At 42.2% G+C, this 25,858-nt stretch overlaps 1 protein-coding gene and 1 non-coding gene across 3 annotated transcripts; one reads left to right on the top strand and one right to left on the bottom strand.

Annotated features, from left to right (window-relative positions):
* Positions 1-1,909: 1,909 nt before the first annotated feature.
* frmd6 (FERM domain containing 6) lies at positions 1,910-25,813 on the bottom strand. 2 transcript variants are annotated; one of them, XM_070842789.1, is made up of 14 exons: positions 25,737-25,813; positions 15,434-15,741; positions 14,372-14,462; positions 12,263-12,342; positions 11,436-11,512; positions 11,159-11,345; positions 9,790-9,945; positions 9,553-9,618; positions 8,821-8,889; positions 5,423-5,597; positions 4,959-5,267; positions 4,545-4,676; positions 4,225-4,316; positions 1,910-3,783 (listed from the first exon to the last, which is right to left on the bottom strand). In XM_070842789.1, the coding sequence occupies exons 2-14, from the start codon at positions 15,530-15,532 to the stop codon at positions 3,493-3,495; spliced, it is 1,824 nt and encodes a 607-aa protein (XP_070698890.1). In that variant the 5' UTR covers positions 15,533-15,741; positions 25,737-25,813; the 3' UTR covers positions 1,910-3,492. The 2 variants fall into 2 exon arrangements, with proteins under 2 accessions (XP_070698890.1, XP_070698891.1); XM_070842790.1 differs by lacking the exon at positions 25,737-25,813 and adding an exon at positions 25,639-25,697.
* On the top strand, positions 8,956-9,038 carry trnal-uaa (transfer RNA leucine (anticodon UAA)). Its single transcript has one exon. It is a non-coding gene; the product is annotated as a tRNA-Leu (tRNA).
* Positions 25,814-25,858: the final 45 nt, after the last annotated feature.

The raw sequence follows: 25,858 nt of genomic DNA on the forward strand, positions 1-25,858 counted from the left end.
TCAAATGTAAAGTGGACAGGTTACACAGAGCTGTCACTGCTGGTGTCTCATGTGTCGGACAACAGCGCCACCTTCAGGCCAAAGTGATGCTCCCATCAAAGTGAGTAAACTCCAGAGGGCAGCACAAACTCATGAAACATTTTGGGGGATGTGATAAATGGATAAAGGATTTTTAAATGTAATTTTGTTTATAGATTCAATATATATTATGCATGCAACACACAGCATTTGAATTTTATTATCAATTTGTTTGTCACTGGAGAGAACACTGTGTCCTGGGGAGACACAAATACACTGAATGTAAACTCAGTTTCCTTTTTTAATCTTAACTCTTTTTAAATGATTTATTCTCTGTATATTTTATTGTCGTAATGCTTTTTGCAAACACCCAAACTGCAGCTTAGCGCCACTTTAAATGACAACAAAACCAGCAGAACTTTGGCAAATAAATGTACCTTTTTATTGGATATTGAGGGCATTAGTACCAAGAAGGCACGGACCAAACTTCATAATAACAAATCATTTTTTTAACTACAGGGTGACAAAAAAAAAAATCAACAAATCTTTCATTTTTTTCCTGAAGGGAGATCCTTTCACAGAAAGGATTATGGACACAGACATACAGACGCTTACTCAGTCTAAGTATGACCATATACTGAAGTTAGAACAAATTATGAAGACTTTCAGGACATGGGTTATGACTGTATGGCTATGTACCTTAACACAAACTGCTTTAATACAGGAAGCATCATTGTCCATCAAAAATATGACTTTAGACATTTTCCATTAATGAGAAGAAATAATTATAAGTTTAAAACAGAGAAAGGAAAAACTGTAAGAAATATAGAAGTTGATTTTTTAATTATATAACAGTATCAAATTCATCTGTTGTTTATGTATTACATATATGTGTTTGTTAAAACCGTGTTCAGATGCTTTATCGACAGGATGTGAAAACTGTGGGTGTTCACTGGTCATGGAGCAGCTGCAGGTTGACTACAATGATCACATCATTGGTTTGCTGACAACCAAAAAACCATCCACAGATCCTCAGATGTCATGATTTAACACAGTGAACACTTTACAGTTTAAGGAAAAGTTAAAGGAAAAATGTGACTGTGACATTTTGGAAAATTTTCACTTTCTTTCAAAGAGTTCGATGAGAAGGTCGATACCACTCTCATGTCCGTGCATTGAATGACTTAGCTTAGCTTATCTTAGTGTAAAGGCTGGAAACAGGGAAACAGCCAGCCTGGCTCTGTTCAGAGGTACCAAAATCTGCCTACCTGCTCCTCCAAAGCTTACTAATTATTACCAAATGACATCTTGTTTGATCCAAAAACTGAAGAGTGAGAATGCCATGCTGCGTCTGTACATTAAGTGGTGTATGTATGTAACTATTTCTTAGCAGGGAGCGTTCATTTCCTGGCCAAAAGTAGTCCTGCACACATTGAAATTTCATTTTTATTCCTTGGCTTTTTTCACAGATAACACAAATGAGATGCCAGGTGTTAATTACTGACTACTGAGTACTGGCTGGCAGTTTTTATTACCTTTGCATAGGTTAGCTGCTTGTTCTGTTTCCAGCCTTTATGCTGCGCTAAACTAGTTGCTGTAATACTCACCAATGACAGCAGTGTCACGCTTCTCATCCAAGTCTAAGCAAGAAACATTTATAGAATAAACATAGTTCAGAGAACTGAATGAACTGTAATGAAAAATCATTATCTAATATCATCTGACATCACAATCCTGCCTTGCCTCAACTGGGGTTTTCCAATAACTTAAAGGATCGTTTCAACCACTTGGAAAGTTTTCCACTTCATTCAATCAGGAGCACAGGAGTAGTGTTTTACCTCAGAGAAGCTGAAAATACTATGGTTGAAACTTAAAAAAAAAGCAGTATTCATTTAAACCAGACGAAGCTGTAACTCTGACACTTTGAATTTGAGCTGCGTCATTTATGAATAAAACCTCCTTTCCTCTTTGACACCAGTTGAGATTTAAGATGTGACTTATGAGAAACGACAGCTTGTAACACATCCTGTCAGCTGCCACAGGCTTCAGCTCTCCTGAATCTAACTGTGAGATTAAAATGATAAAACCAGTTTTTCTTGTTTAGAGCCACAAATATCACACGTCCTTAATACTGTCACTTACATTTGCTTGTAATACTGAATGAAACCAACCGTACTCAGAATAACTGTTCAACATACACAAGTCTGGACAGTTCATACAAAAACGGAGAGAGATTTCAGGGATGCGGAATAAAAAAAGAAATGTAACAAATTCCAGTTTAAATTGATGAACAAAACAGAAAAGTCAACAAGAGCGAAGTAAAACTGAGCGGGAAGGAACATGTGCATGTATACATCAAAATGTACGTTTGTTTGTTTTGGCCGACAGCCGAGCTGGGCTCCATTTTGAGTCTAGATTACAGGGAAGCTTTTGCAGCCACAAACTCGATGCAAGTCAGGACACGAAGGAACGTACTCGACCTCATTCCTCCCAGGAGACTCAGTCAGATTTCACAGGACACTGAACAGTTAGAAATCGAGCCTTTTGGGCATTTGAGATGCTGAAAAACGGGCTCGATCTGCTAAACACGTGTGTGTTTGACGTTTAAAAAATAATGAAGAAGAGCTTTGAATTCTGATGGCTTGGATCTTTAAAGATGACTAAGGTGGGGGTGTGTGTGATTGTCAAGGCGGGGGTTTGACACCTGCATAGTGTGATGAAGGCACGTTGGGTGTGTGAGTCCAGTCTGAGAGCGGGGAGTTGGCACGCTGCACTTCCTGTTGAGGTAAAATGAAGTGGCGTAGAAGGGAAGAGACTGAGGCTTTTTGTCAAGGGGTTCATCTTTCCTCCCACCGTGACTTTGAAATGTTTTCGTCAAGGCTGCACACTGTGAGAATAATCTGGACTTTAAAATACATGATGCTTCAGTTCATTTCCATTTCTTGTCTTTGGTTCGTAGCTCAGAGAGATTTTGTCCTCTGTGTCCTCAACACAACATCTTTGATATGCTCGTCGTGTCTGTGCACGAGCGTCTGTCTGCTGCGCGCCTACACGCATCGTCTTTACAGGACTTTATAAAGCAGCAAACACGACTTCTTGAAAACCAGTTTGGAGGAGACAGATTTGAATAAAAGTGTTTTTTTAAAAGAAGGTGATACGATCCCTTTTGTTTCCTTTCACATGGGGGGAGCAGCTCGGGTAATGTTTTACAGACACGGGTTCTCTTGAACCCCGCGTTTGTTCTTTAAGTTCCCATTTCAGCCAGAATCCTCCATCTTTGTTTCTTTGTTATGTGTTTTTTCATCTGGAGTGGTCAGTGAAGGGACAGCGGACTCGCTGCCACTTCACTCATCTCTGCTGTTTGTTGCCAAGAATAGAAACCACCTCTCCCAACGCTCCTCTCTCGCCTTGTTCCCTGAGGGCTGAGACGTCTCCACTGACACGGACCCCGAGGTCGCCTTGTTTCCTCCTCCGTCACACCACGAACTCAGGGACCTCGTCGCTGGTCAGGTCCAGCGAGAAGTACTTGTTGGCTCTCTTGATGGGAAACGGGTGCTGCTCGCCAAGCATTCCGGCGCGCTGTTCGGCGATGCCCTGGTAGTTGCCGCCATCGCTCAGCTCCTGGGCGCAGCCGAACGTGTAGCTGTGGGCGGTGTCCTGGCAGAGCTCCGCCCACTGCAGGCAGTCCTTCTGGTAGAGTCGGATGTCGTCAAGGGACTGGCTGTGGCGGTCGGTGGAAGACTGAGGCTTTCTGCACGCAGATGTCTGCAGGCCGAAAACAACAAATCAAATATTATGAAAAAAGCCGCAGCTGATAAAGAATATAAATGAGTTCAAGTTCAAAACCTTTTACGCTGTTATATATCATCCAGGAGTCACTTTACAGTCGTACTGTAATTAAATCCTGCTTTACCTTGTGACTCATAAAACTTTTCTTTTATGCAAAGCAGCAACGACAGAGTGGAAGGTTTTTCCCGAACTTCCAGTTGAGAGAAAGATGTAAAAGATGTAAATCAGAGCTGGAATACATTCAGGAAGCAGCTCCCTGTGTAACTGCTCAATCACTACAAATGTGTTTTTTTGATTCTGAAGAAAAGACAAGTAAACTTAACATTAGTTACATTTTAATTCCCATTTAGCAAAACGGGATCCAACCTAAGTTTTGTTTTGTATTTCAGGCTGACTGATGAATTAAATCTGAAGTACCTGTGGCAGAGACTCGATGCTTTGTCCTCTCATCTTGACGACCGTCTCGGAGGAGCTGGAAGTGGAGGAGCTGACGTCTTTTACTATCAGTCCTGACGAAAGCAGACGAGAGCATTTAGCTTAAGTTTGAAACAACTTGAAATCATTTCATTAATAAAGAAACGCTGAGAGTTTATGAGAAGGTCTGACTTTCCTAATAGGAAGCTAAAAATAAAGCACTATTCCCCTTCTGCAGACGCTACAGTTCATCCCAGAGGAGTCTGAACTTATGATGTAAATTAGTGAAAGTAGAGCAGAACCACTGTAGACAGCATCTGTACCTGAGTATCCGTTGGTCTGATCAGGCGACATAGTCAACATGTCCTCGGTGATGTGGATACACAGCTCCTGGTCCAGAGCCATCTCATGAAGCTCCTCGTAGTCTTTGGGGTCATCCACAAGCATCTCAATCTCTGAAGAACAAATGTTTTGTTATTACAGCTCTCAGTGTAGGTGCCTTTTCCATTATTGTAGTTCCAGATGCTGATTAACTAGTTCCTATTGTGTAAACTAAATAACACTATGAATTAGGAACAGCATATTGTAATATTGTTACCATATTCTTATGTCTGCTTATAAGAAATGTTATTTTTATCTGTCTTTTCTAAAACATTTGCTACTACGGTTCAAATGCCTTCATGTTTATATTCTCTTTTGGATAAAACATTAACTCAACATCACCTTTCTGCTCTTACCGTCATCATCTAGTATGCGCTCTTTGCCGCTGCTCTCGATGCCGGAGGTGTGTGAGCTCCCGTGGCTGGTTGTGGACGAGCTGCAGGTCCGCAGGGGCCTGTGTGGGGCTTGACCCGGAGTCCTGAAGCTGTCCGTCTCAATGCCGGAGGTGTGTGAGCTGCCGTGGCTGGTAGTGGAGTGTCGGGACAGGCGTTTGTGATGCGACATGCTCCCTGCGCTGCTGCCGCTGGCCCTGGAACGCTTGTCCAGGTGATCCATGTCCAGTTCAAGAGCATCGCTGATGTATGACTCCCTGTACTGCTTCTTCTCTGAAATCAGCCAAACACAGACACATTTTAATGTTTGTTATTTGCACCTTATCTGCACCTTTTCCAAAGTAAAATTCATGCACTTTTCAAGCGTTTACAACTTCTTGATGTTATTGTGTGTAGGCAGACAAGATAGGAAAGAACAATATGAATACCTTCATTTTCCTCCAACCGACGGACTTGTTTGAGGACAGGCTGCAGGTTCATGTAAAGCCGGTGGCTGTTGCTGAGCAGCTGCAGGAGGTGACGAGAGCGTATGGGACAACCGGTGTAGTAGATGAGTTTACGGGCGGAGGGCAGACCGTCAGGAAGGATTTCAAACTTCTTCCCCTAAGAGAGCAGAAGAAGAGGAAAAAAGACTGCACATGAATGTTGATTACAGGACTCTGTGATTTATAGCATTCTGAAACATAAGATTATGAAATGGGAATGTGGATCTTAAAATTACGATAGAGTGCCAGAAAGTCCCGAGGGGAAACCACAGAGGAGAAACAAAGTCTGTTCTTGAAAGCTGTTCTGCAGCCAAACACAATGCAACAATAAGTTCATGTATCTGTTCTCCATTTCTTCACGCAGACAATGAGACCGAGCATTTTAGAGCAGTTTTGATGATCTTCCAGGGAGAGGACATGTTGGCTGAATGCACGGAAAAACTAAAATGGTGGGTTTGTGCTTTCTCCCGCGCCTTTTGGCAAAGGCTCGATCCAATAACAGCTGTCTTTAGTGTCAGCGGGGTTGTTTTCAATACAGACCTATAAACATTTCCGCAAGGGTTTGGATTTTCAAAGGCGATGGGTGGGTTTAAAACCTTGGAAAATGCAAAGAGCTGCACATTTATGACCACAGCACTGAGCTTTCACTTTATTCATCCTGACGTTTTTAAAGAAACCAGCTTAATCCAAGTGTGTTTACAGCCTGTGCATAGGTAGGGAACCACATTATAGGTATTGAGCTTTGTACTGTAGGGAAATGAGTTCAGAGACACCAGCTGACAGTTCATTGACAGTAGCTTTCCTATGAAATATCATTTTCTCTAGAGAGACTTTTCCTTGAGGCTTAAAGACTTCCTGTTCAAATCCTTGGACCAGCAGGGAATCTCTGGGTGGGAAATGAAGAAAAAATCCATCCCACAAGCCGAGTGTTTGTCTTTAACCTCAAACTGCCCCTCTGCAGCTCCTAGTGACCACCACTAAAACAATGAAATCAGACTGGGCAGCAACAAGAGTGAACGAGCCAAACTGAGTGTGGCAACAGGTTACTGCTGCACAAACTCTTTGGTGATCTTTACTTTTTGTATCCTCAGCTGTTTTTGCTTGGTTTTCCCTTATTTTATTTACAGGCTTTTGGCATATTCAACTCAAAGTCTCAGTCAATTTTTCTGTAATGTGCCATCTATGTCCAAGACACTTTTATCCAGGTTTTATGCATTTTGAAATTGTTTTTGACACACAAGCATCTGTATAGAAAGGAAGAGTGTCCTTGTTCCAGGGATATAAGAGTGACGTTGATGAGCCTTTGTATTAGTAATGTATTACTGAAAAACTATTACTGAAAAATAGGATGTGTGGATTTTTCCACTTCTACTGTTTATCTTTTTATCATTTCCATATAGGATCAAATGTCCTGTTTGGGCTCTACAGTTCCCATAATTCTTTAAAAGACTCAGTCAGTGACCTTCTGCTGTGTGTTATATTATAATAAGTGTAACAATTCCAGTTTATGACATCAGAATAATTATTAAAACTAGAAAACCTTAAAACCAAACAAACAAAGATGCTGCAAATCAGCTAACTTCGACCATTCGATGTAATCAAACCCAAATTTTTCTGGTATGGAGCTTTACTGTCAGAGCACAGTGTTTGTAACCATCACACAACTTACTCTGCAGTCATACGATCACCTTGAGTTGTCTGATGACGTGAACTTTGCAGGTCTTGGGGTTAAAATGGTAAAGATATTTCAACCTGAGTGATGGCTGCCCTGCTGATGGTAACTCTGTTCCAGACAAAATACACACAGCAGCAGACTGGTGTCAAGTGGCTGGGGTTATTAAAAGGTATTCAAACGCCACTTTAAAAAGTTTCTTGTTTCATGCAGCACACATGGTCAGTCCATCTAAACTCTCGGGTGCTCGGGACAGCTGGACAACCTTATCCCTCCTCCAACAATTCCTCCCCAACTGGCCACACACATCGAAAACTCCCAGCATCACCCGTTTTAATCCAACAATCCCTCAACATGACCAGCATCAACCGGAGCTCTGGCGAGGTCGAGGCAGAGTCTCAGATCCAACACCACAGGACAGGAAACGAGGGAGGTTACTTCATTCTAGCTTTCAGAGCAAGTAGATCAAACTCTCGCAGGCTCGGAAGCATAAACGCAGCTTTGTTTTCTCTTATTGCATCAGAAACACAATTCCACCCTTTTCTGACACCAATCAGCTCCTTCCTATAAACTCTGTCACAAAGACAAGCTAAAGTCATGCTGGCCAATATCCTAAATAGAAAATGCCCCCCTAACCGTTGCAACATCTGGTGTTTATTGACCCACACATCCCTCCGCCCTGCGCCGCGCTCTGACTCGTTCGGCCGTAGCTGCAGCCGTGGTGGCAGCGGTGCTGGATGACGTGACTCGTGGGTGGGGTGGAGGAGAAAGCCTGTTATTCAGGAGAAGGGCGGGACGGGGCCGCGAGAGGCCCTTCACGTCCACAGTGAAACCACAGCCACGCCACCGCCGGCTCACTCTCACGGCGCTGCAGACAGCAGACGCAAGGAAACCACCGAAAAACACAAGAATGAAGAAAACAGGATGTCTAACCCGTTAACTGTGTGGCAGATGCGACGGTTGTTTGGCCAAAGCAGGACTCACCACTGCACCATGTAACCTGCTATCAAGTCCCTTCAGATGTATAAAAGTAAAAAAGTGGCCAAATTTAGAGTCGCAAAGGCAGTGATAAGCAATAATGACCTCTCTGCATTGTGATTAATAGCCGACTGGCAGAAAACGTGAAGCCGTCTGAGCGAAACAGATATATAGTAAGCTTCCCTTCCTTCCTGCGATAACAGAAACCCTATGGAAGCAAATTAAGCGACTGCTGTGCTCAGCTTAACGACAGGCTGACTCAGAGCACAGATGAGAAGATTTAACAGGAAACTCCTTCAAAGGGTACAGGGACACTGGTGATAATTGATAAAGTGAATGAATCAAGGGGCATGTGTATCATATGAGAGGACATACAGCGGCTGATTACATGAAAATATATCTATATGAAGTGTCTGCATGTCTGTGTGTGTGCATGCAGGGAAAGTCTTTCTAAATCCCTGATTAGTTCCAGAGGACTTGCAGGGCTAAGATAAAACAGCCGTGTGGAGGAAAGAAGCCTTGCGTAAAAATTTCCACGACCCTGAGCATGAGCTAGGCTTTCACAAAAATCTCAGTGAGCCGGGGGATGCTTAAGTTCGGTCATCGCTGGAATAAGTATAAAAAAACAACAAAATATGGTGCTTATGAAAAATGTGTGTTGAAAAAAGGTGTGATGGTGCATCTGACTCACCACAAACACCAGTTTTCCCACGTTGGTCCAGGGGAAGTCGTACAACAGTTGCCTCACGGACCCGACGTTCTGCAACACAGAAGCATACACACATGAAATTATCATAATAATGAATGGTTTCACATCAGGAAACACACCAGGATGGCCGAGTGGTTAAGGCGTTGGACTTAAGATCCAATGGAGATATATCCTCGTGGGTTCGAACCCCACTCCTGGTAGAAATGGCTTCTTTGCCTTATTTCTGCTGAGACATTGTACATTCCCTGTTGCGGGACTAAAAAAGAAATGTCACATCTTATGTATGGTGATACTTTTCCACTTATTAAAAGAATAAAGAAGGAATGACCACACTGGAACACATTGAATAACTTTCCCATTATTCAGTCCTGAAGTCTGTCTAAGTTGTTTAAAGAGTAAAGTAAGAAAAGTAAGAAATCTGCCAATAAAGCAGGAGTGAAGCAATATGCCTTCAAAATGCAAATTCCAGACATATATATATATATATATATATATATATATATATATATATATATTGAGTTTACATTTACATTAAACAGACAAAAACAGAGACTTACTTCGAGAAGACTCTTTTTTTAATAAGAGAAGATGTTTGCAGCACTCTCAAACAGCTAAATACACAGTTTCATCAAGAATTTCAGCAAATCAACATCTCATAATCTTAAAAACCACATTGGTCGCACTCTTCAGTGCTAAATGAGAAATGTGGAATACCTGAAATATTTGGATGCCACGCAGAGTCAGTCCCAATGTAAGAGATGCCTCTACTTCCTTCTTGTCCTGTTAAAAAAGATAAGACCAAACAAATATCAGGCGAAGAACAAGTCAAACATAGTACAATAACCTGAAATCTGATGATCTGTAGAGTCATCAAACTCTCTCTCAGCACTGGTATCGACACATGGCGATTCATCATCATCCTCCATTTATTAGTTTTGTCCCGTCTCTCACCTTGTAGAGTCTGTAGTAGTGGACAGTGACATCATCAAGCTGGGCACACTCCTTAATGTATTTGAGATGCGCCTCTGAAGCCGTGAGAGCAAACTGGTCTTTGTGCATGTTGGGGATATGCCTCAGGATGTACTCTCGACCACGCTTCGCGATCACCTGAGCGGGCAGAGAAGGAAGGAAATGTCAAGCTTGAAGTTGTTCAGACTCATTGCAGCAGATCAGCAGCACAGTTTGCCAATGAGGGTGATGAAGCTCCCTGCTGCAGGGTGAACAGATGTCAACCTGGAGAGTCTGAGGGGGAGCCAGAGGCACCAACCGGAAACACGCTCGCTAGGCTTCGCATGTGGCTTTTGAAGATTTTGTTCATGAGCTTTCCAAGCACCTGAATCTGTGGGAGATTTACTGTAGGGTAGCGCTAGTCATCAAACAATTTCCTGTCCTGGTTTCAAATGGTGATAAGGAGGCAGGAGGCTAATTACAGGAAGTGGAGGGCAATCAGACGGGTGTGGCTGTCATAGCTAGAGAGGTGGAGGATGGCGGCAGGGGGAGTGTGCCAGTATGGCCAGAACAGCCATGTCAGCTGGAGCCTTTCTCAAGATAAAACAACAGCGTGTGTGTGCCACTTCCAGGGACAGAAATAAACTTTGTGTCCCAGTTCTCATTATCCCACATGCTCAGATGTGGAGCTGTCGCTAAGTGTTTGGTCAGCGTGATTAATGGAAGGTGGCTACAGACCCACATAACGTACACACTGCCGGCCAGGACACTGCGTGACAGCCTAAAACACACCTTCACTGTCCGTTTCAGCTTCTCATTCAATGATACAGCAATTTATTTTAGGTCTTTTCCAGCAGAGACCTATTTAAGTGACTGATGGTTTACAAGGACGTTCACTGTGACTCACTGGAGCATCAGACAGACGTACCACAGAAGGATTCATCAGTCTAATACAGTCATTTGTTCACTGTATTACTCACATTTAACATTTAATTTTAAAGCTGCTTGTTTGTGCCGCAGCCTTGTACATAAAGACAATTAAAACATAGTACAACAGTGATTGGAAGGTGTTCTGAATGGTTACAGCAGAATGGTTAAAGCACATAACACAGAATCGCAGCATCTCCAAATCAATTCTGGACTGCCCTTCATCTGATAAACACAAATATGCCTATGTTTTGTCTGTGCTATCAACACATAGTGTGATCAGGTGCAGGTGCAGAAGCACAAGGAAGAGCCAGATGTGGTTTGGTGTGAACAGGAAGGTAACGGAGCGTGCAGGATGATGGTCAGTCAGCTTAAATCATCTCTTCTTCTTCCCTGATAAAACCGACATGCGAGCCCACATACGGTACTCGTTGGACATACTCACCCATGGGGGGAAGTAGGCTTCAGGTTCAAAGTACGTCCCAAAGTGCTTGTTGCGTTTGAAGTTGCCGAGGTCAGCCTGCAGGGCGAAGGCTGCCAGGAGGAAGTAGGCCTCCTCCCTTTGGATACACTGTGAGAGCAGCACCTGTTTCCTCAAGTGCCAGTAGTAGTAGTACCTGGCTGCCCGGTCACTGCAGGACGGACGACAATTATTGGTTAACTGGTGTAAAACTGGGTGACATGTTTAAGTCGTGTACAGTCAGTTGATGGTCTTTACTTGCCTGATCAATCTCCCGTTCTCAACGTAATACTGAGCTCTGAAGTGGATGATCATCGGAGGCCCAAACTGGTCGATGCCCTGGAAAAGAAAAGAGTTGAAATCCTCCTTTGTTTCCTAAAACAGGCAGAATTTAACATTTATATAAGACGACATGTGTAATCTAAGAGTATGGAGGTTAAAAAGTGGGGCAAAAGAGCAGTTTCAGAAACAGCTAGCCCAGCTAGCTCAAAAACAAAGATATTCCTTTGAACACATCTAAAGTTGGCTAACATGTTGTTTGTCTGACTCTTATGCAAACAGGAATGTAAAAACAATAATTTGTGATTTTAGGGGGGAGATAGGGACTGTAACTATTTCTTGGTGAGGGTTGTTGTTCCAGTGCGGTTGGCAGGTGTGGTGCTATCATGCCTGTACAGACACAAAGTCTGTGCTCAGTTGTATTATTGTGCTGTAGCTGAGACCCTGCACAGAAGTGCTGGACAGATCTGTCAACTGTTCATCATCTGTTGCATCTCTGATGAATAAGCATATTTTCAAAAATGGCTGAACTATTTCTTTAACAAAAAATCTTTCATAAGTCATATTCTGCAGATACATCTGTAATCTACATGAAAATAGAGTTTAGGAGAGTTTATATTTCCACTTCCCGTGGACAGACAGCCATATCTACCTGAAGCTGAAGTTTTTAGGATAAATCTTGTTTAGGTAGAAGTTCTATCACATCCAGTTTTGTGACTTGGCTGGTGCAGCTTTAAAGTGGAGACTTAAAGTCCTCTGCTTACTGTAAAACTTCTGATTGAAAGTCAATAATCCTGCATCATTTCTTACCTTGCTGGCTTCTCTCTTCCATTCTTTGGGGCAGTATTTGGAAAGCTTCTGATCCAGCTCCATATAGATGTGTTCATTGTCTGTGGAAAGGAGAGGAGCACAGCTTTAACTCACACACTCCTTCTTTGTGTCATCAGTGTGTGTGTGCATGTATAGGTGCCTTCATGTTCGCATATGCACTGAGAAATCCCCCCTGAATGCACCCTGTTCAAAGGCCGCCTCAGAGCCTTCACATCAGACAGCCTCTGCACTTCCCTTTGTCCTCAGAGCCTCTGCTGCTGCCTCTCATTTCTTCACCTCACTCTGTCATGTCTTAATCTGCTCATGAAGTGACGCCTTTCATGAGCTGCAGGCCTGCTGATCTGACGACTAGTCAGTTTCTATACAATGAAAACCCAATGAAAAGCTAAAAAAAATGGAGTGCAGGAGCAGAGGCTCTCTGGCAGAACATCAATGCAGAATTTGTCCACTTTAATGAAAACTAGATGATGAGAATTATGACTCAGGATTAAATTCTGAGTGGTAACACATTACAATGATACTCTGATCCAAGTTTTGGTTTATTTGGGGACAATTTGACATCTCCACCAGAGAGACTTCTGCCGCCATCCAGATACAATTTAGGTCAATAATACTTTGTTTGTGGTGCTGAAAGAATCAAGATATTACATTAGAAAAGCTCAACACCAATGTCTGTTTCCAGAAACAATATTCCTGCAGCTCGAGCTAATCCACAGACCTCAATGTGAAAAGTTTTCTTTGAGAACTATTTATGGATGAACATCACCAGAAAAGTAAGTAGACTAGGGGTGATATATGCTGAACTTACTTTTTGTGGTCTGTGTCCTATTAACAGAATATTAAGTCGATTTAAACAGAAACATAATTTCTGACAGATTGCAAGAAGATTTGAGTTGAGTTCACAAGGGAAAATACATTACCAATCGATCCAACACTGCTTCAGGGCTGCAACGTATGATTATTGCTAATATTGGACAATCTGCTGAATATCATCTAATCATTTGGTCTACAAATGCCAAAAAATAGTGTAAAAAGGTTCAGTTCAAGTTCCCAGGGTCCATGATGATGTCTTCAAGTTGCTTGTTTTGTCTAGCTAACAGTGCAAAACCCAAAGATATTCAGTTTACTATAACAGAGGACTAAAAATACAACAAATGTTTACATTTGAGATGCTGGAACCAGTGAAACCAGCAAGGGGATTAACAGCTCAGCTAAACTGTCACAGAAAAATACACTTAACAAACTTTCTTTCACTCATCAATGCTGGATATATTGTTTTTTCATCTGAGGCAAATCCTCCTCCAAACAGCAAGCAAACAAAGACATATTAGAAGCGGCGTCTGGCGTGGCAGCCCGGCTGTGGACCCTCTGGTCAGACGGACAGCGGCTGACACTCAGGGAGTGGGTGGCCTCTGTTTGCCTTGGGGATTTCACGCTGTTCAGACAAGCACTTAAGGAATGTCCCACAATCAGACCCATTGGCTCCTGCTCAACTGACCTGCTGAGCCCCCATTGGCTCATCTGGAGGCCAGCTGTCTGAAAACACTGCCTTTGCAATTTACTCTCCCTTCGCAGTTGCCTACAACTGTCACCCGCCGTCTGCCTCGCCACGGTACAGACGCGGTGACTCACTACGGATGTACGACCGTCACCGTGCCGCCCTCGTAAACACAACTTTAGTCCCGCTGCACAATGGGAGCCAGTGAGGACGAGGAGGCCCTGGTTCCTGGGATACCGCCATGACATATAGGTGAGAGATGCTACATTTAGGGCAGATTCCTTTTTCTCAGCCAAGTTCTTGGTCTGAGGAAAGTAGGCGCCTGGTTATTATGTGGCTCTTCATGACTGCATTTAAATGACGCTTTGTCGACACAACTGAACGGTCAGTCTCTGCTAGTTTCCCAATGGAGATGTGAAATGGACAGTCATAGAAAACAAAGGCTGTTCTGTTCAGCTGACGAGTAAACAAGTTTAAAGATAGATTAACTGTGAACAACACACCACAAAACATCATATGGAACCTCACAATCAAATGTAGGAAGCATTTGTTTGTTTCCCCAAATGAATCTTTGAAATGAGGAGTCTTACTCTGAATAACACTGAGTCCAAACAGGTGACAGTCCTTCAGCCTCAGGAGGTCACACACCTGGACCAACAGCTCCTGACACAAAGTCTTCACCTGAGAAGAAGAGAAGAGGAGGAGGAGGAGGAGGATCACCTTCAGCTTTCAAAGATCATCAACCGTTACATAAATTACATAACATACAGACACATAAACAATAGCACATAAGCTTGTGTTATAAAAGTTGTGCATGCCTAAACACTTTTCACTTGAAGAAGGAGCCTTGTTTTTGGCCAACAATGGAAAATTGTATATAGCGAAGTGGCTATTGAATGTAAATAAAAAAAAAAATCTTAATTTACAGTGATTAAATACATTCCTGAGGTTTCTGCACCACAAAAAAACAGTTTCATAAGTAGCAGCTGACAGCTGCCAAGAAATACTGACCACAATTTGTCATGAAATTAAAAACTCCTCAGTGTATGGTCTTAAAGGAATAGTTTGACAAGATTATTCCCCCTCATGGCCAGGGTTAGATGAGAAGATCGATACAATGTCTGTATGATTAATATGAAGCTAAAGGGTGGAAATAGGAGGAAACAGAAAGCCTGGCTTTGTCAGCACCTCTGGAGCCCACTAATTAAGATGCTATATCTTGATTGATTAATCTGTACAGAAAACTACTTGTAAAAATGACAAGTTGTGCTTGTAATGGAGGTTGTGTGCTGCTACTTTCAGACAGAACTGGACCAGGTGTTTTCCCATCTCCAGTGTTCATGCTAAGCTAAGATGACTGTGGCTTCATATTACACAGACAGATATGAGAGTGGTATCATCTAACTCTTGGATAAAAAGCAAATAAGCAAAATGTAGAACTATTCCTTTAACTGCTCAAACTAAGAAAACATAGGAGAGGTGACCCTTTTTTGTCATATCTGTACATAATATTCAATTAAAAAAATATAAAATTGCCTGTGTTTATGTTTCAAATAGGTGCACTCTCAATGCTGAGTTATGCTGTTTTTCTTTAATAGGTTGAGAGCAGCATTGCAATTGATGAAAAAAATACTGTTTACATTTGTACTCACATTGACTATGACATTGAGTGTGTCATCATTGGGCAAAAAGACACAGACACAGCGGCGGTCCTGCATGGCTTTGTTGTTGTGGAAGTTCAGTTTGTTCATCTTCGTGTGGCTGCGACAGGACAGGCCCCTCCGCCTGCTATCGGGGCTCCGGGCCCTCTGACGACCCGCCTCCACCACCGAAGGCACCGACACCACCACCAGTCCCTGCTTCAGCTACAGCCTGGTACACACCATCCAACACCTACAGGCTCAGCACACCAAGCAGTGCTCACAAGGCAGAGCATGTGGATCCGAGCTGCAGTCAGCCACTGTGGAGACACATCAGGGGAGATCTGATGTTAGATGTTAATGCAGTGCTACGTGGTTGACATGAAAATTATGAATTTGTTTGAAGCTCTAAATTAGCATTTAAAATAAGAAAAACTGCAGATAAATGTGTTCCCACTAAGAGAGTTTGTCAGGAGAAATAAAAGACAAGCGTAGGGCAGCAGTCCTATTTGTGTCCATGAATATGTGACATCATTTCAGGGGAATGTGAGCAGCTCCAGAGGAACATGTGAACATCTGTCTAGAAAGGAACTGATGATACGAAATGATGGCATGAAGAAAACACAGAGACTGAGTGACTCATTCCCCAAACACAATGGCTTAAAACACAGTGAAACCAGTTCTGTACCTAAGCTTCAGGGCATTTTAACAAACCAAAAATACAACAAGGCGGCGTATTACCACACTTGAATTGAACAGCTGTTATGCGCTGGGCTGTTAATGCTGACTGGGTGTCTGACTTTGGCTCTGTGAGCCAAACAGCTCCACATTTTCCTCCTGGCATTGGCTTTGTCAACTCATTCGGCTCTGTTGACATACTTTCGGCTGTTTGACTTGTTTGAATTTTTTACTGTCTGCTAGAATCCACATGAAAGAGTCAGACTGCAGCTTTGTCTTTGGGAAGTACAAGTACCTAAAATGTTTTCTTCTGCAGCGCTATTGTTTGGAAGGAAGTGCTTAATTTTTCAAGAACAATCTCTTGTCATCAAAGGGCAACAACAGGACTGTGAAACAATATCTGCACGCTGAATGTGGAGTTGCAATGTTTTGATTGTGTGTTTGAGACTTTTGCCCTCATCCTGCACCTGTGTCCCAGTCAAGTTAGATATTCACACCTCTGCTTCTATTCTTTGACAGCAATGTGTTCCCTTGTTTCCTACCAACTATGTACCTCTCTCTCTCACACACACACACTAGAGAGTATAGACACACCTCCAACATTAACAGTTGTCCTGTGAGCAGCAAGTAGCTCACCGCATGAGCTGAGCCTGAGGACGTGTGAGACTTTCAGAGGGTGTGAAAAGTCTCGGACCAGACAAAAGAATGTTAAAGAACAATCAATCCACATTATCACTTCTTCCTGTTGGAAGTCGCTCACCTTGAAACCATGTTGTCATTAAAAACAGATAGGACGGATGCAGGGGGGGGGGGGTCACATTATAGGGTGAAAAACAATTAGCATTTAAAAAGATCTTTGCTTGCTTACAATTACAAAAAAACAGGTTTCACTGCAGTATAAGGCCTCCCCCAGCTCTTCCAAGTTTTAAAGTGTGGATGTAAGTCACACATTGTTATTCCTGACCATAAAAAGTAGGGACAGTAAAAATAAAAGTGAAAACCTGCATTAAAACCAGTAAATTGTTACTTTAACAAAGGAAGCTGCAGTGGAAACAACACCAGAATTACTGACCAGACTGATACCAATAAACAGCAGCTTTAACTAGTCTGCTGCAGCAAAGTCAGAAAGTGCTTTTTGGACTAAGTACCCATTCAATTCGCCTGCTGTGGACATATAACACTGCTTTGTTGCAGCAGAGACAGGGAGGATTGTGGACCGAGCAGCAATAAATACACGTACTGTTGACATACAGCATCAGTTCTCATTAGAGCCGGTCATTGGATGTGCGGTGTGGCAGGCAACCAGCTACTCAGCAAAGTCTGCTGATGAGCCATGACTGTGTCGGCTCCCTGCGCCGCTGCTGACCTTCACAAACGCATCACCGCTGCACTGCACACACACACACACACACACACATATACACAAACACACAAACATACAAACAGATTCACATACGTACGTGCAGACAAAAATAGACACATGTACATCGGATGAACACACACACTCAATGAGTATATTCCTCCTCTCTTGCCACGACCATATGTCAGGTGCTACTACAGAACAGCTGAGCCGTGTGATGGCAGCGGGGTTAATTAGAAGTGAGCTCCATCTAATTGGATCACTTCCCGCCATCACTCGCTTTCCCTCCAGAGATTGAGAGTGATGCCAGTGAGCTAAGGCTGATACAATACTTGCAAAAAATACCTGGTTTTTAATCATTTTGTGTAACACACTGGTGAGGTGTCAGACACAGGAAAACAATAACAAGCACAAGAAAACTGAAAAACCAAAGCTAGAAAAGCTGTAGCTGCATTGAGAGCAAGTTTAACATTTTTAGCTTGGGCAAATGAACAAAACTGTGTCTGTTGTTTGGCAACCGAGAAAGAACTGGTTTAGTTGTGTTCTTATAGTTTAGGCATGTTGATGGCGGATGGAGACCTTTCAGAAAAAACCTGAAACTGTTAATGTGGATATTTTCACTGGAAACATTCATCTCAGGTTGAACATTGCATTAGAATATCATATGAATGGTTTTGGTTTTGGCCTGAGAGCTTTAAGGAGCATTTTAAGAACCATTTGATATCTGTGTACAAGGTGGAAACGTGCACATCAAACTTAATAGACCCGTAGAAACGTTAATGACCCTTGAAGTGGGCTCTGTTGAAGTTGTCGTATCATATTGCATTTTCAGACAGAAATATGATTCCTGACTTCCACAGACACGTCCTAGTTAGTTGTTTATTACATTGTTGAATGCTAAAAGTGAAAGCGGATGCCTGTGTTGGTTTGTCATAGAGGGATAACTGAGTATAGTCATTAGTTTAAAAGTCTACTGTGTCATGTCTGGTCTACACATGACACATCACCACAGAGGGAATGTCCACTGGAATTAAAGGGTGGACTCTCTTACACTCTGTAATGGGAGCGATGCGAGGGAAGAGAGTGCTGGATAATGAAATTACTGCTGCTTTCCATCCCCCTTTCATTGCCGTGCAAAGTGTGATGCAACGCTGAAGTCCATCTAAAGCAGCACACACACAAAGAGCAGCCAACTGAGCTTCCTCCTGCCTTTCAGCCTCAAACAGGGATTCTGTCAACGTGGCAAACCTCAGTGTCAGGCATGACACCAAATCCCACACTGGGATACACAGAAAGGGCCTCTGTCAGAACTACACCTCTCTCTTTCTCATTCTTTCCCTCCTCCATTCACATCAGAGGGGTGGAGAGTCCAACTGCTGGATGGTGGTCTGCATGGAGAAGAAGGACCAGACCAACTGGGGGAGGCTGTCACCACACATGCTGATTTAAGAATAGCTTCAGGTACAGTATGTGTCAAGGAGGCAAAAGGCAGGAGCACAGGGTGGATATATACAGCAGCGAGAGAGAGAGAGAGACAGAGAGGGGGAGAGCAGGAGGGAGGCAGCGCTCAAAGCTCAGGCATGAAAAAACTGCTGCAGTCAGGAGAATTCCTCACTAACATCTGCTTCTCATTCCAACAATGGCGGCCTTTGATTCCTGATGCACACAGCGAGCAGCGCCGCCACCGTCTCCATGTGCCCTCAAACTGCGTCCCCTAACAGCATCCTAAAACTGTAATCCCTGATCTGGAGCTAAACCGTGTTTGCACACAAGTCTCATTCAGTAAAACTAAGTTAGTTTGGCTTCACCTGCTACAGGAACAACATGGGTGCATCAGGGTCATTCACACAGAGTCTTAAGTCAAGTCGATTAGTCAAGTGAATTAAACTCAATTAATTCAAATTTAAGGCATTTTTTCTACTTAATTCACTCACTGTTGTGAGTATTGACAAAACAAGACATTTGAAGATGTCACATAGGGCTTTAAACAACTGTGATGGGAACTTTTCACTATTTTCTGACACTTTATAGACAAAACAACTGATTAAGAAAATGTTTTTTTTTACCTTCACCCCTGACCCTTTTAAGTGCGTGTAATCTACCTTGCTCAGCCCTATTGTCATTAATCTGCTTTTTTGATAATGGACTATGCTTTCAGCTTCTAAAGTTAAAGGATTTTCTGCCTTTTTGTTGTCAGATGATAGTGAACTGAATGTTTTTGGCTTCTGGATTGTTAGACAAAACAAAATGAATGTCTCACTTTGGCTCTTGGATACTATGATGGTAGTTATTATTATTTCTTGTAATATTCTGACATTTTAAAGACAAAAACATTGCTTGATTAATTAAGAAATCAATCACCTGGTTAAGGGATAATGACAACAATCCCTGAGGTGAGATATCAAAACTGCACTAAAAACTATGCAAACTACACATATTATATTTAGGTTTAGAAGACCGCTACACACAGGCAACTGTTTGGCTCATGGGAAATAAATAAAACTTCTAAACAACGCCTGTGAGACATCCATCTGACTGTAATAAAGAAAACCACAAAATCAGGCCAAGTTATGGTAGTATATTCACAGAATCCTGGAATTAAACTTTAAAGCTAAAAAAAGACTTTACAATGGGTGTATGCAACAATAAGACAAAGCAATTTCATGTAACCAATCATATGGGAGGAAGCCTGTTTAATGGGCTGCAGATGCTGACACAAACTGTTGCTGAAACATTTAAAGGGCTCCCATTCAAAGGGGCACGACTTTTATAAATAGTGCCAACGACTGGATCCGGGTGGGAACTGTTCATTTTTTCCCCTTCAGTTCCCTGCCAAGAGATCTGTTTATTCAGCTGATGAGAAATGTTGCTGAGCTGACGAGTAGCCCTAAATCACATTGGTCACAAGATGGCATTAGCCTTCACAGCGAGACTTCCATCCTCGTCTCTGTTTAGCCTACTGATACACTAAAAGGAGGAGCTGAGTGTTAAAATATAAACAGGAAAAAGCATGCTAGTGGGCGACATGCTTGACCAGCCAAACCGCTAATTCTGGACCGTCTAAACATCTATTTTGGCTTCGTGCTAGCTTGTCATAATGTCAGGAAGTAGCTGTCCTTACTGGAAACATGCTTGTAAGGGAATTATACTTGAAATAAAGTTATCTCACTTTGATAATGTCGTCTTATATTTTACTTTCTCTATGGGCGGTATAAACAAACAACTGTGACACTTGCTGATATTAATAGCACCTGGAAGCATGTTGAGTTGCTCCCCCATAAATACCTGGATTCTGTGTGTGTGTGTGTGTGTTTTTAGCCCTTAAACCTAATCTCAGAGACAGAGGGAAAACAAACTGCACTATTTAAGACCTTGATTCCGATGATCCTTTGCCCATAAGATCATCTAGCAGATATTTGGACGTCTATTTCCACAGAGCTTGTGGGGAGGATAAACAATCTGTTTCTGGCTCAGAGTCAAACTAAAAGTCTGAGAACGTAAACCAGATTTTAACAACTGATGAAATGTAGCATCTGAATCATGGTAATTATCCACAACACAGACAGACCCAGTAAATATAATAACCTGTCATGCTAACTATAATCTATGTTTACACATACAAATCCAACATCTGAGCAGTAAATGCCTGGATGTCCTCCTTCATCAGTCTCATTAACCGCTGAAGGTCAGGCCTGTACACAGCATGGTATTGTAATGCTGTTATGTAATTCACAAAGAAAAGTCCAGGAATTGGCTGGTGGGTGGCCTCAAGCTAAACCACAGCTCGCATAGTAAACGTGGCTGCAATATTTAGTGAATTCATTATCTGAATACACTGGAGAGGTTAGCTCACTGGGAAGGAATTTTAAAGACTTTTTACATCATGTGGCTTTTGACTTTTAATCGTCATTGCATCCACTGTCCAGGAATTACTCCGGATTAAGAAGCCATCGAAGACTGTCTTCCTGCTCGATGAATCGCTTTTCTTCTTGATGGAGATATAATTGTGAAAGAGACAGCAAAAAGTCTTACTCAGAGGCTTCTTTTGAAAGTCCAGCATACCAGATTCTCAGCTGCGTTAGTTGAGCTGTTTGTTGGTTTACAGATTGTGGCAGCATCTCTCAGAGCAAAGAGATGTGAAGTGGGAGGATGTAGTGACTGGAACGCTGCTCATTCTCAGCAGAGGCTTTATGGACACATTACGGTTCAAATGAGAAGTGGGAATCTCACGTTTCCATTAGGATTCTTGGTGGTCCCGATTCGATTCACAATCGATTCTGGATTTTAGATTCGCCTGATCAGAGTTGGCAGGAAGTTTTGGAAAGAGGTGACAGGTGTGTGTTTACTGGCGTTCAGCACTCTATGAATGACAGTTATCACAAAATACTTAATCTTACAAAGCTAAACATTATCTTATCAATCCAATAGTACACTGGCCGGATGCTACAATGTGCTCTTGCGGTGGTGTTCTGCCTTTTTCTCTGTTAAGTTTTTATGTCAATCAACGTGTTCCTTCTCCCTTTTTAAAACTGTTTTTAGAAACAAAGAGCTCAAGTAGCAACGTTCAAAACTCAGTGAGTCCTCAGTGAAGAGCAACTTTACCTTCACGAAAAAATGATTTCAAAATTCATAACATCTGGCTTCCATGTGGCTCTAAGCAAGAAGTGAGAGCACACACACACACAAAGACACACACACGCCTCAAACCGCCGGCATGGGCAGACATGTTCGAACACAGTCAGCAGTCGCTCCCTTCCCTCCCTGCCCAGCATTCAGGCTTGGACTGAGCGTGAGTAACTCCACAAAACTAGCAATCTCAACGCAACACACCGCGGGGACATCAACCCAACCATTACGTACGCTTGAAATAGAGCAAGCAACCCTAAAGGAGAGGGTTAAAAATGAGCTGCAATTATAACAAACCCCAACCAAGCCCTGTTGCTTTGTTTCAGTGCAAGCTGTTCCGTTTGGACAGAATTAAAAGGAGTGAACTGATCGGTTTCCTTTTGTAACAGGACTGTTTACTGCTGTTAACACTGTCACAATGAGAAGAGTCACAAGCCTGAAACTTGGTATGTCTTCATTCTCATTTTGATTGTGAGAAAGTTAACTGCAGCATGTCATAAAATAGAAAAAAATACCTATAAATATCTGAAACTTAGTAGAGTGTGTAACAAGAAACAGCTGCATGAATCCACCTTTCCCAGTAACTTGGATGTGTGCAAGGATTTTCTTTAGCTGTGAAGCTCTCCACAGCCTGGAAACTTCTTAATGGAAAGACAATGTAAAGATAGTCTAAATCCATCCTCTACACCAACATTTACAGCTGAAATTACAACTGTGATACAAAGATATAAATATGTTGCTAAGGGCTACTCCTAAACTCTGGCATCTGGTGTTATTGACCTAGAACTGAACCATCTACCATCTACCAATCCTATTTAAACCAGCAAAATATCCTACAGGAAACACTGAGAGCTGTAGTGCGAAGCGTGTGAGATAAGATGATAATATCCTTAGGGGATGCTAGCAGGTTAAATCTCTCTGGTCTACTTCCTTGAAAGGACTCAAGCTTGGCTAAGAAGGCCAAGTAAGCAGAGGAAAAAACACAATCCAAGGAAAAGGGAGAAAGGGACACAAATGCAGGAAGAACTAACCCATTTTCAGTCTCCTTCGGTGCACTTGAGACATGGATCTGAGGAGTCATGCAACATCACTGCTGTAGCAGAAAAAGCATTTAAAGCTGACGTTGGAGATTTAAATTTTTCCACTTAAAATCAGGGTATATGTGGTCCTCTGTAGAAAAAAATCAAAAAGCAACCATTTAAAAGCTTTTCCGGCTTTCCTGAGATACAAGGTTTGTATCCAAAAGCACTTGCATGGTCTAGATAGTGTAGAGTGAAGTGAATGGAGAGCCCAGGGCACCTGTATAACTTACACTAAGGACATTTGACTAGGCACACACCCACATACTGTAGCCACTGTGGAGGTAACACATGCTATCTGACAGTAAGCGATAAAGTTTCCCCTTCTTTATGGCAATAACAGTAATCTTATCCTTTCTCATGGACCTGTAGCACCCTCATTCCTCAGTTACATTGTCAAGACACTGAAAACATGGTTCTTCTTACACCTTATCTTCTAGCAACAAGGTCAAAAACAGATTGAGTGATAAATTCAGGAGAACACTTTATAAACAAGCATCTGAACCTGTATGATATATTCCCTCCTGGTGTGTATCAGGCCTACCTGGGACAATTTGCATCGTGACGAGACCATTATGTAAAAAGCGTATAATAGGTTATCTCCAGTTACCTATGTATAGCACCACAGATGCTTTCTTCTTCAGCTCAGGTACTCTGTCTAACAGTTTTGTTTTCTCAGTGGAGTTAAAACGTCGGAGAAAGCCAGCCCTGAGGCAAAGGATTCAGTTGAGCTTTTGATGCTGAGTTCAGTACTGCGGAAATCACTGATAAATTCAGGAAAACAACAGGTCCAGCATTTGTTGAAGCATGTCTGTAATTAGTAACGTAATACGTCATGTGTGGTTTCACAGCAGCAGTAAAATGATGGTTACATATATAAAGTTAAACGTGGAAGAAGGGGATTACCTTGTGCAATTATGGGCCATCCCATCACACATTCCAGCACAGATTGATCTGAATGAGTCACCACACAAACACACACACACCAACCATCTTTGTTCACACGTTTCCTTTGTGTTTCCTACACAGGCAGTGCTCTTCCTGTCCAGACAGCACCTGCACTATCTCTCTCTCTCCCATTCACTCGGCTCTGCTACACCACTGAGCCAAGACTGTGTCGCGATCACAAAAACATAAGTTGTTTTTCTTCCGTTATCCTCCACAGCTGGAGCAGAGGCCCGGATGGCACGTCACACAGTGTATGTGTATATGTATGTACACTAGCTAGCTGATTAATCTACCAGGAGTACTGGATGAGTTTCAAGTGCTAATAACCCACACAGGGCATCCCCTGACTGACTGTGCTGGTATCTGCAGAGCATGCAAATAGTTTAATATATTAGAAGCGCAATAAACATCATTGTGCAATAATTTAATTACATGACAACATCAATATGAAAGGGCAAAGGGCGCTTGAGTGCCAGGATAGTTACTAACCACAGGACACGAGTTCAGATGGCATAGCACCGTCTCTAATGAAATGCCCTTGAGCAGGACCTAAGTCACCAGTAATTCAATATCTGACCCTAACATCTGTGGAAACTATCACTATGATAATTCCCAGCATATATAATCTAATCTGTTCAACAGTGGTGGACCCAAACAATGTCCACAGACAAACATAAAGTAAAACTTGGTAGGAAAACGTGAGAATTCCCACTCCCTGTTTTTTCCTGATCACCCTCTGGTCTAATGTTAAACAGAGGGAGAAACTGTTTGCATTCCTGAATACTAAGAAAACCACTTTGTGGTTTGTTCATTAGAAAAGAAAGGAGGGCTTGCAGCACCAAACATTATTGATTAGCATAGGTTTCACATCATTTTTTGCCATTCAAGTAAGCGTTACACCAATGTGCAGGGCTGTTAAGGGTGACTAAGGGATGTGTGGGGCATTACTGGCATGGCAATTACACTACAATAACAAGGCAGGAGTTTGTACTACGTTTTCCAAGAAAAAAAGCACTTAAACGGCACCATAGAAATGTTAACAACACTAACTTTACTTTATATTTTCCATTTGGATACGTAGTGAAGTTAGTACACGGTTTAAAAAAAAGAAATGAAAAATAGGAAGAAAAGAAAAAGAGCAACATCTTAAGTATTCTATACTTTAAGAGTTGGATAAATCCGATTAAAACAAAATACCCCAGATATCAGAAAAAACACGAATTCCTCATATCGTGGAAACATTCCCTGTACAATATCCTGCCAGCATCAATGCTGGTGAAGCAAGACCCAACACAACTTAGCTGCCCAGACTTCTCTTTGTACCGTCTTCAAAAACACTTCAACACACTCCCATGAACAGATACACACGTAAAGTTCAAAAGAAAAGACGTCGTTTTTTAAACATTCGGTGGATTCATGTTGCTGAAATGACGTCACACTTAATGATGGCAAAAGTCGCAACCGTTAAGATTCCAAATGTGACGTGATAGGAACGTTCTAAGGCAAGTCAAATCAGCTAAACTCACCTTTTAACGAGAAAACAAGTAATTCCTTTTTAATTTTAAAGTGTTATTCCGAACGGGTTATCTCGCGTTCTTACAAAAAACCAAAAACAAAAACCCACAAGGAAAGAAAATCCACAGTTTGGAAAGACTTCAGTAAGTTTCGGAGAAGAGTCGTCGTTCTGCCGCCTTCGACTGGAGCCACATTCTGTCCTCTCTGGAGGAGCCGTAACAAGTAGATAGG

The sequence above is a fragment of the Pempheris klunzingeri genome, chromosome 13, assembly GCF_042242105.1.
Source record: "Pempheris klunzingeri isolate RE-2024b chromosome 13, fPemKlu1.hap1, whole genome shotgun sequence".
Classification (NCBI taxonomy): Eukaryota; Metazoa; Chordata; class Actinopteri; order Acropomatiformes; family Pempheridae; genus Pempheris; species Pempheris klunzingeri.